This window comes from Berghia stephanieae, chromosome 1 (genome assembly GCF_034508935.2).
Source record: "Berghia stephanieae isolate SIO BIC M18660-M18661 chromosome 1, UCSD_Bste_1.3, whole genome shotgun sequence".
Taxonomy (NCBI): Eukaryota; Metazoa; Mollusca; class Gastropoda; order Nudibranchia; family Aeolidiidae; genus Berghia; species Berghia stephanieae.
In genome coordinates, this window is record NC_088360.1 from 48,064,809 (window position 1) to 48,077,308 (window position 12,500).

The following is a 12,500-nucleotide window of genomic DNA, read 5'->3' on the forward strand; positions in this document are numbered from 1 at the left end:
TCAACATTTTACCATCACAAGAATTAAATAACACTTCATAATCTAATTAAATTTTGCCGTCTGGCATCAAGTTTCATTTCAAATAAGTTTTAATTACTTAGATGTTTATGAAGTTCTGAAATTTAAGCAAAGATATCGTAATTCACCGATAGTTTTTTAGTAGTAGTAACAGGTCTGATACTGTCAATGTTGTAGACTTACCAATTTGACTTATGGCTCTCCGTTAGATAGTCGGGCTGTTTTGTCTTGAACAGATAAGAACATGACAGCCTCTGTACATCATTGACGTTATACTTTCTTTTGATGGATGCATTTTAAAAATGTCCCCAGTGTCTGTGATGACAAAGAGCAGGTGCTAGTGGTAGGGTTTTGGCAAGTGAGTTCTGTAAAAAATAAATTGGACAAATTGAAAATGTCTGATCCCACTTCTATTTCTGTATTTCTTTAAGAGAATGTCCACAAAAATAACACTGATTTCAATTGTGTATAATCATTGTCTTACGTTGATTTGTCTATACCACGACCACCACCATCACCATCAACGTAGTCGTAACATTTTTATTTTATGCTTTTTATATGATTGTGATATAAATCCATTCTAGTTTGTTTTGTTTTCACCCAAATCGATTGTCCAGATCTGTCATACTCTAAAAAAGAACTTTTGACCAGAAAACTCGTCCTTCAAATACCGATCATTTCAATCCATCGATATCTGAAGAACAAGTTTTCTGGTCAATTTTTTTCCAGAACACGACAGGACAGGTCCTCAGGATCTCATGGCTATGAAGGAATAATTATAGTAGAATGTAAATGTGAGCAAGGAGATGAGATCTGTTTCGTCTTCACGACTGTGCAGAGCATATTTTTAAAAGGCATTGATTTGTAGTTTTGGTGTCAATCATAAAAACATGGATATGTGATTTCACTGATTTTTTAAACACACATAAATCTCTTGCTCAGAAAAATAAATCCGGCATACTCCATATAAATTAAAACGGGATCATTTATTAACAGACAAAGTACGTAGATCCACTCCGTCTATCTGATTTATTTTTATAGTTTCAACATAATCTCTAATTAATGATGGATTTTTAAAAATCAAAATTGTTGAAAAACAAATTATGACGTGCCAGGTGTTGGAATTCAGATATTGTCCTTGTTTCCTGTTTAACTACTATTTTCTTTGACAATGCCGATTTGAAATACAAAATATTCTTACCCGCGTGATATTTTCTATTTTTTGTGATGATCAAATTGATGCGACTCTCAAGATCACATGTTTGGCGGTTATGAAAGGATTACAGATGAAGGTCTGGGAGGTTGTAGGTATCATTAAAGTCTGACCCGTTTGAGACAAAAACAATATTAAATATATTCGAAGTAAAGCCATCATAATATAATTAGATACTTTAAAATCAACAGGGGCCATTATATTGTGACATATTCACTAAACATGCTCAAAGCGCTTTACAAGGGATCTCAAGACAGCAGGGGGACAACATGTAGGACGAGACATCCGCCTGTTAGCCGATATTGCATTTTTTTTTTCCGACAAAGACAACGGTGTTAACTGTTAACGGTCATGTGCTCATTTTGCATCCGCGTATGGTAAGAGAAGGTGAGTAAAGGCCTTTTCCAAGTACTTAACTATGCGCCGCTCATGGTGGACTCGAATCCAGGACCTTGCGATCCGAAGGCAAGCGTCGTATCACAAAACCACATAGCCGCGTTTATTAACGTTTGAGAGCAGTTTATTTTAAACATACAATAATCGATATCAATGAGGAAGGACTATAGTTTCTCACAGAATCTAAAGAGGGGATTTATATATATATATATATATATATATATATATATATATATATATATATATATATATATATATATATATAAATATAATCGGGGGGGGGGGAAGAGACATGATGTTCAGTTATGATGTTCAATTTAAACAACTAAATCAAGCAAGAGCAATTAATCTGCTTTAGGCCTATTCAATTCAAGACACCGTGAAGCCACCTAAAAAAGGATCTCAATACAGACATTCTTGTCTTTCAGAGTCATGAGGTGGGTTGAGTAAATTTTTTTAAAGTGTGAAATGGACATTAACAATCGCTTGCTACTATTTGGATAGGACAGAAGTCTTATCACAAATTACTTTCCGCCAGATCTACCAGACCCAGCTATCAAACCACTGCTGTGTAATTCAGAAGAAAACACAAAACAAAAACCTACCGTGACAGCATCTTGGACGGATGTTAAGCGAAGGCTCTAATCTCAGCTATCGAAACCTTAACCGAATACGTTTAAAACACACGCATAGACAACGATTGTATTTTTTTGTTATTAGTAAGGTGACTTGCTCTAATTTTGGGGTAGCATTTCGTTTGATCCTCGGGGTAAAGGAACTGCTTCAAACGCTGCTTTGCCTGATAGAAAAAAAAATCACAAAAAAAAACATTTAAAAAAAAAATAAAAAACAACTCTTTCGTCTATTACTGTGCGGTTAGCAGTGTTTTTAAGACTAGTTCTATCGGTGGTTGGTTATTATGTTAACGACAGTAGCATTTTGAGACGGTTTATTACTCCTGAGTAACGTAAGGAAGGCCTCCCAATTAATGTCGATGTTCTTATTCGCTTAACCTCGGAAGAAAGGGGCAGTTTTATAATAAGCCAGTTCGAATATCAGTTATTTACATCGTTCTGTAGATAAATTCAGACCGCAAAACCGCATTCTACAATAAAACATATTTGAAATGTGACGGAATAAAAGCTTTTCTTACCTGCCGAGGACTGTTTTTCCATTCATTTCTCCGATCTCCTTCTAAACGTGTAACGCAAATTGTAGACCTTCCACGTTGAACATAGAAGTAATAGTGTCGACAAATTGATTTTGTAATGAATATCACGAAGAAGGTGGCGCGTTAAAAATCTCTAAAATACGCTGAGTAAAGCTCAAAAATCCATTTATTCTCGCCAGGTCAATCACACCAACACACACAACTGTGTGTAACCATAAACATGTATAGTCTGTTAATACAGTTTAGTGAGAATTACTCATAAACGCGGATGGCAAAAAACAAACAAAGGCACGAGTGACGTCCACTATAAAATTTGTATTGTGTTAAGATGTTGTATTTGTTCATGGTTATGACCGAATGAACCACACACACACACAAACATCCATACATACACACATACAGACACACACATTGAGCAGTACTCACCAATCGTCTGTACCGAGACTAAAAATGAATATCGGGGCTTGAAAGTAAGGGGCTACTTCCGTATGTGGGTATCAATCTCAAGTCGGTTATGTGGTCTTGTGATATGACACTCGCTTTCGGATTGGAAGGTCCTGGTATCGAGCCTCGCTCGGCACATTCTCTCACCGTACTCAGGTGTAAAATGAGTACCTGGCCGTTAACAGCGTTGTCTCTGTCGGGGAAAAAATTGTAATATCGCCTAACAGGCGTCATGTCTTGTTTTGTATGTTACGTGTTGCTGTTGGTCAGGGACCCTTTATAAAGCTCTTTGAGCATGTTTAATAGATATTGCGCTATATAAAAGCTCAAACAAACAACATATGTGTTTAAATAATATACACACCATTTCTACCCAACATAATAGCAATCGTCAAAATACACAATTATGTAAACCTAAAAGTTTATAGTTGTCAAAGGGAGTTTTGTGAGAAGTAATCTCCCAACTGAAGATAGAAAGCTGCGAAATTTAAGATAATATACAAATAAAAATTATGAGCGAAAGAATGTTTACCAACATGACAGGGTCTGATATAGATAGAACGAAATTGACGTCACTCAGCTCATTGTTATTGTTTTTAGCCAGTCATTTTATGAGTAGTTCTCACTAATTTGTATTAATCATGCTATAAACGTTTAATGTTACACATTGTTTTGTGTCCGTACGTTTTTCCCGGTTGACGGATGTTGTAAATTTTTAGATAAACGCAATGCATCAATATCATCTGCATTAAAAACCCTAAAGATAGAAGGAAATTGACGTCATTTAACTGTTTATTTTTTCTTTTAGCCAGCCATTTCAATGAATAGTTCTCACTCAATTGAATTAATCAAAACGCTTAAGGTGAGACTTTTTTTGTGTGTGATGGTACGTTCAATCCGGCTGGCAAGTTAAGGGTTCTACTCTTAAAACGGGGTGGGGGGGAGGGAGTGGGGGTGTTACGATGAGTTTTGTTTTGTTTTTTAATTCATTTCTTTTCCTTTTTTTATAGATAGTATGCGCTTGGCAAAGAAGCTCATAACATTGACATCCGGAAGTATAATGGACCAACACACAAAACTGTTTGTATCCATGAACGTTTATCGTTGGGTTAATACAGTTCAGTGAGCATTACTCATAAACGCGGATGGCAAAAAACAATAACAACGACCGAAGTGACGTCATCTTCGAACTATCTATATACAGTTGTTATGCTCCTGCTTATGATTATTGTCGAAAATATATTAACTTCCGGATAAACTTTAGACCCAATATTCACCATCATCATCATCATCATCATCATCATCATCATCATCATCATCATCATCATCATCATCATCACCATCATCATCGTCGTCATCGTCATCGTCATCATCATCATCATCATCATCATCATAATCATCATCATCATTATCATCGTCGTCGTCGTCGTCGTCGTTATCGTGTGTTGTCATCCGTTGTCGTTGCTGTGGTAAAAATAACCATGACCATCACTGCAGCAATTGTTACTGAGATTTGTGGACTAGATGATGGGCATTATTATAGTATAATTAGCCAATGGTTTTAGAGTGCTCTATTTATTTTATGGTCAATTTGACGGTTCTTCCGTTATTGTCTTGTTACTATACCTGGCAAGCTCTTGACATGGTTGCCTTTTTTACTTCTGTCTTATACAATGAGTCTCGTGTTATTCAATCAACATACAATGCATACTCTTTTGAAAATTACGTCATTTATCGAATATTTTGTTAAAACTAATCGAATAAACATTTCATTGGTTTTATTTTTGACTGGTATTAACCCATGAACGTGAACAGAAGCCACCTCAGTACATGGTTATCACCCGGAGCATGCAGCCCACAGATCCTGAGCATCACTCACAATAAGCAACAATAGCGTGATGTCAAAATATTGGTTCCAATCTCCCTGGAAATGTGAAACCAGTCCTCCGGATGGCTGGATACATGCCTTGTGCAACTGATAGTTTGAAAGATCACCCATCCTCGCTCTTTTACGGCATGCAATTATAAGAATCAGCATATACATCCTGCTACTATAAATAGTCATGCACTTAATGATTCAATCTGTAACCTGTTCATTGTTAGTCCTCTGGAGGACTGGTCACACACTTCCAATGAGTTATAACTGGAAGAGAGGACTGGTTACATACTTCCAATGAATTATACCTGGAAGAGAATGGTTACACATTCCAAGAGTTATACCTGGAAGAGGACTGGTTACATACTTCCAATGAGTTATACTGAAAGAGGATGTTACTCACTTCAATGAGTTATTACTGGAAGAGAGGACTGGTACACACTTCCAATGAGTTATAACTGAGAGAGATGATACACACTTCCAATGAGTTATTACTGGAAGAGAGGACTGGTTACATACTTCCAATGAGTTATACCTGGAAGAGAGGACTGGTTACTCACTTCCAATGAGTTATTACTGGAAGAGAGGACTGGTACACACTTCCAATGAGTTATAACTGGAAGAGAGGACTGATTACACACTTCCAATGAGTTATTACTGGAAGAGAGGACTGGTTACTCACTTCCAATGAGTTATTACTGGAAGAGAGGACTGGTTACGCACCTCCAATGAGTTATAACTGGAAGACAGACTGATTACACACTTCCAATGAATTATAAAAGACTTCTGCTTCCAATTTTAACAAAACGTTTGAAAAATAATGTACATTGTTGTCAAGTAATGCGATGCAATATATTGGCATAATTGCCTTTGGGTCGTCTTTGGAGTGTAGTCACATAATTACCTTCTGGGATATACTATATTATTATTATTATTATTATTATTATATTATTATTATTATTATTATTATTATTATTATTATTATTATTATTATTATTATTATTATTACGATCGTTATCATTATCGCTATTGTTATTATTGTTATTACTATTATTATTATTATTATTATTATTATTATTATTATTATTAATATTATTATTAATTATTATTATTATTATTATTATTATTATTATTATTACGATCGTTATCATTATCGCTATTGTTATTATTGTTATTACTATTATTATTATTATTATTATTATTATTATTATTATTATTATTATCATCATCATATTATTATTATTATTATTATTATGATTATAATTATTATTATTATTGTTATTATTATTATTATTATTATTATTATTATTATTATTATTATTATTATTATTATTATTATTGTTTTTGTTGTAGCTGTTGTTATTATCATTGAGCCTTACATACAAGATTATCAAAATGGCTTTCAACTTTACTGTATCTTATAGAATTCCTCAATATCTTTTTCTTATTCTATGGTATTTATAAAATCTCTCAGCTGTACTGACCTAATCTATTAATGCATAGTCTAGAATCTTGAGAGTGGGGATTAAGCAGAGAGAACGAAACCTTATTTTGCTTTCAAGCGTTTTCAAATTTTAAAAGCAGCTTTCTGTAATTTAAAGATTCTATTTAACTATTTTCTAATGCTGGTACAAGTTAAAACCCTTATGATGAAGATCCTTAGTTTATGTACATTTAAACAGCTATCTCTCCATGTCATTGGTATTGGGTCCTGTTTCTTTATACATAAGATTCATATTTCAAGTGTACTTGTCATACACTTTTACATAGTCAAGAAAATATGCCAAAAGACAGCTTTTTTGGTTTTGAATATGAAGAAATTTTGCAATTATATCTTTTGTTATAATATATACTATTTAAATTGCTAAACATTTCCATATTAAAATATATTTTATTCTTTTATTTAATGTTTACATTTATCAATAGGATAAGTGTGCTGATGAAACTCTAATTGTAACTGATTTGTAATATTAGTATAATTTGATAAATTGGTCTTTTTACGATGTAATGGTGCAGTTAATATTGAAAAAATAATATAATCTACCAATCGGTGTATTTGTAATTTTTGTTTTATTTTTTGTTTTTAACATATGAAAAATTACTTACTACAATAAAAACAACTTTTTAATTTTAAATAATACAGAAACCAAATCTCACTTGTGTCATGTGTAAATTATATATATATTATTATTTAATATCTTAATAGGAGAGGTAGGGGGACAATAATAACACTATCACCGCCTAGTATTCTTCAATAACACGGGTTTGGATTTATTAAATGAGTTCTTTTTATCGCGCTAAATGACTCACGATTTTGCGAGAGAGTTATTCCGCGATAAAAAGTATAAAAATGATCAACTTCTACAATAAAGTTTTGAGCGTTAGCTACTTTCACTTCCACTTCCTTATGAGAGGCAATGCTCGAAACAATATTGTAGATGTTGATCATAATTAAACTTGAAATGTCTATATATATATATATATATATATAGATAGATAGATAGATAGATAGATAGATAGATAGATAGATAGATAGATAGATAGATAGATAGATAGATAGATAGATAGATAGATAGATAGATAGATAGATAGATAGATAGATAGATAGATAGATAGATAGATACATTTTAATATCTTAGTAGGGGAGGTAGGGGGCCAATAATAACACTATTGCCGTCTAGTATTCTTCAATAACACCTCCCCCTCCCGTCCCCCTACCTTATTCTTGAGATATATATAGTTTTGATCCAAGGATTACTATACTGAAAGGATTGACATGTGGAATCTTCAGCCCCCGCTAGTGGGGGCCATTGGTTGGATAACGATTTCAAGCAAAACTACTACTTTTCTGCCTTGGTAAAATTTCCTTGAATGCGCAATAATTGATTCTGCTCTTATAATTTCGGTACTTTATAAGAAATTGGTTAATTGGCGACCATAAGTTTTAAATAATATTTCTTATATCTTGAATGATATGAAAATATATAAAAAGTAGTGAACTATCAACAATTTTACTGGAAAGTATGAACTATTTTTTATGACGCCCTCTTACAAATTGAGTGATTGGGTTTGTTTTCATTTTTTAAAATCGAAAGTACGAATCTGCTTTCAATTGCTTTTAATAACTAGATTTAGATAGATCTATGGCTAATTTATCGAACCAGAATCTTTGAAAAGTGGTAAGTACCAATAATAATTGCGTAATAATTATTATTTAAGAAATGTTTAGAATTAGCATCTGGCTGTAGTTCCTGCAGACGATAGATAGACCCGTTGTCGTGCTTGCTCTGTCGCGTCGCGCAGATTCAGATATGGTGATCAGACTGACATCCTGATTCGGATTTGTTTCATATTTTATTATGGCTTGTGGCTTTATATTTATATCTTTTTTTTCTATATGGTTAACTGATAAATATTGACTTTATTGTATTAGTCTAGTGTATAAGTCTAGAGGGCCTTTGCTCGTCACGTCAACTTCACAACTTGAACTTGAACAGTCCTTTCTACTACTAACAATACTAACAACAGTTGCTAGATAGATAGTAGTAGTAGTCATTGCTATTGCTAGATAGCTAGACTAGAATAGTTAGTGGGTCTGATATTACCATATATGATGGAACTTGGACTCTGAATATATAGTTATGCCCATTACATGGATCTGGTGTTGCTGATATGACTGTCAATCGTATGGGACTAGTACTCTGAATATATAGTTTTGCCTCATTGATCAAAATGATCTGAGTCTGAGATGTTACTGCTACAACAGTTACACTCACCCAACTCAATCACTCTAATTATTTCTGTGACTATGGGAGGGAATTATGGATCCATTGACTGAAAGGATTGTACTAGTAGTCTGAATATATAGTTTTGTCTCAATGATCTGAGAAGTAACTCTATTAATTAACTCTTGACTACATGGAAGGGAACTATGGATCTGATTCTGATGCTACTCATTGACTGTAAGGAATGAACTATAGTATAGTAGTCAGATTTTTTATGAATGGCGCATGTTTTTCTAGTTTTTCTCAGATGTCCTTCTATCAAAAGTTGTAAAACTTTGTGTCAACCTCCGAATCAATTTCTATTAACTGATTAAACATTTTGGCCCGTATTGTGATGCCATATCACAAAAAAGATTTCTTCTTCACGACCTATAAAAAATCTACTTTAAAACACCTGTCATAAAATTAGAGATTTTACTCTGCTAAAAATGTAAAAATTTTCGCACCACAAAGTAAGATGAATTCATCGTTTTTCAAAATAATCTTGTGACACGGTAGTTCCGGCTAGTGGTTATGAGTTCATATCATACTATTTTCCGAATAAAAGCAACACACATTAACTGTTATAAAGTAACAACTAATGTAGTTTGCATCCCATTTTGACTTTGTAATTTATTGCTTTCTATTTATATCACGTCACAATTACCGAAGACTGATATGAATCTCTAGCTTTAACTCATTTGAACTAGTGATTAAATACTCAAAATTGTCAAATTAACAATGAACGTTAATATTTAACTTTGAAAAATGGTATCTATGCATGAACGTTTCACACCGCATTTTAAGTTTTCTTTTAAACCTATAAGCTCTTAAACAATACGATATGATACGGAATCTCTATCGGTTCCTCTCTCGTAAGGCTGCGAAAAGAAGTCCACTTTTATCTATCGATAAGTCATTAATTAAAGAGGACAGCTATGGAATTGGAATTTCACAATCAACCCTCAGTTTTGCATGTTATTGTTGTTGAAGACAAGCACATATTTGTGGAAACATTGTATCATAAATTGATGAATTTCTACTTTTGACTGGTCTACATTAAATTAATGTAATCCTCTTTGGCATAAAGAACAAGCTATTTCTCAAAAATTTGAAATCAAAATAATGTTGGAAGCGCGTAATGTTCACTTTCATTTGTATTCATCAATAACGTATATTGATTGTTATAAAATGTAAACATGTCTGTCGTTCCTTCATATTCGGATTCTGTACGAACATCATATAAGTTTCAATTAACCGAACATTCCATTTTAACAAATTCTTTCAAAATGGATAAGCGGAAAATCATATTTTTGACACTATAATCATATTTAGATTCCAATACTTACTAGTTATCGATTTTGATATAGCTGTAATAAGTGAAATTCTTTCCTATTGTTTTAAAATTCGTGAAAAAATATTTTTTACTAGGACAAAATGATCTAGAGGTTCATACAAATTTTTGCAGCTGTACATTGTGAACAGCTGAGAAAAAGAAGACCAAGGTGCGCCCCTTATTAAAAATCCGACTATTGTATCCCTTAGTAGATATTTTGGTATTCATCTTTTTCGTGGGATCATCCTCCGCAGATTACCTCCCTTTGTTGATATTTTACATCTCCTTTCCCCTTCATCTAATTGTTCACCTTCATCTTCATCATCATTTTACATGTACATTCATTAATCAAGCTTCTAAAGAAATCATCCTGAATCAATCACTATAAGGTCAGTTTTTAGAATATCTAACTACTCATCCTTTCCGTTTCTTGGCTACTCTTATTCACTGCTGATAATAATAATCATTTTTTTGGACCCAGAATTCACAATCATTCTCTAAAAAGGTAGATCTTGCCATATAATAATGCCACTGCTGTTATTTTGGTGTAAATTTTCTCTATTTTTTGTTGGCCCCCACTAGCGTTGCCTGAAGATTCCATATGATTGTCCTTTCAGTATAGTTGTCCTTGTTTTGATCTCATTACTTCATCTCATTGTCCCCCTCTCTCTCTCTCTCTCTCACACACACACACACACACACACACACACACACACTCATTCACTTCTCTTGCATGCACACACACACACACACACACACACACACATACAAACAAATTTTTACCTATAATATTATGACAATCTAATATATATATATATATATATATATATATATATATATATATATATATATATATATATATAAAGGCCAAAGGTCGAAAGGTCGTTTGTTTTGTGTTGTTCCCGTATTTATGAGTCACATTTACTCCCTTTTTCTTTCTCTCCGTATAATATCATTGCTGTGAGTTGATAAGAGGATCATATTATGAAACTTCGTTATCTGATTGCATTGGTTCTTAAATAAAATCTTACATGGATCTAGTATGAATATGGAATAATAATATAAGTCATGGATATTCCCACACAAGGACGCAGTTAACATTAAATCATTTGGTAATAAAATATAAGGAGGTAAAATAAAAACATAGATTTACAACAATGATTTTTTAAATGTATTTTACGCCTTTGTTCACATCTGTCACAGAGCTGTGCAATTGAATTCCTTCTCTGTTTTCCATTTTAAAAAATGGACAGAGAACTCGTCCTTAAAATATCGATCGATTTAAATAAACCCCATCTTGGCAAAAACTCTCAAACCTGGAACCTCGCAGCGAAGTCTTAGGTTTGACAATTTTTGTCAATATTAGGGTCATTTAAATCGATTGATATTTGAAGGATGAGTTATCTGGTCAAATTTTTTAATATGTGTTTTTTTTTTCCAGAGTAAGCAATGAACTGGTTAAATCTCTCTCTCTCTCTCTCTCTCTCTCTCTCTCTCTCTCTCTCTCTCTCTCTCTCTCTCTCTCTCTCTCTCTCTTCATATTGATTTTGTTATTGAAATGTTTGTGTTACAACACATTGTCGTGTTATGTCTCTGTTTGTTGTCATTCCTCTGGGCGATGTAATTGAATCGTGACGCTTCCATATCAGGTTTTTGGGGTTTTTTATTGCTGGGGTTCTCGTGACCGTGTTTTTCTTTGTGAAGGAGTGCAGCCAGTCAACCATCTCCCGTTTCATTTATTGTAAACTAAATCATTTCGGTTGGAACATATCATTTGTAGTTTACTCGCATTTGAATCACACACTGTGATAGGGCGAAGTAAGAGAGACGACACAAGGGAAACATAATCTTTCAAAATGTTCTATATGTTTTTCTGTTTATTCCTTGTGGCTGGATTTCAAATAAGTGCTGGTTTAGTTAATAATCATCCACAACAAATTCACATATCTTCAGGTAAGATGCGGAACATAATATAATCACAGAGTAGGTAGGTTAACACAGGGGCTGCACCCCTCGCTCAATCCCCATTCACTCAATGTTAAATTCGTGAAATCGACTTCGCTGTGCCTCAAAAGTATGTCACGCCGTATAAATTATGGTCTGTTTCTCACGAAGCGGTTTTTTTTTCTATATAATTCATATTCTCACAAAAGTATTGGCACCTAGCAAAATTGCCATATAATCATTCCCGTCATCAAATTCATTTTAAATTAGTTGAGAGTAAGAAATAAAAAAGTAAAAAGTGTGATGAAGCGCTCGTAAAGATTTCATACACCAAGAAA

At 33.3% G+C, this 12,500-nt stretch overlaps 1 protein-coding gene across 2 annotated transcripts in view; it reads left to right on the top strand.

The window, feature by feature from the left end:
* The first annotated feature begins 8,213 nt into the window (after nucleotides 1–8,213).
* Nucleotides 8,214–12,500, top strand: part of LOC144976647 (acid phosphatase type 7-like) — a 23,443-nt gene continuing 19,156 nt past the window's right edge. The window contains exon 1 of one of the 2 annotated variants that reach the window (XM_078920964.1): nucleotides 8,214–8,297. Coding sequence is in view for 1 of the 2 variants with exons in the window: in XM_078920954.1 (XP_078777080.1) it covers nucleotides 12,075–12,171 (97 nt within the window). In the remaining variant the exon portion in view is untranslated. Of the gene's footprint in view, nucleotides 8,298–11,983; nucleotides 12,172–12,500 lie in introns of those variants that run through there. The other variant, XM_078920954.1, reaches the window with a different exon arrangement.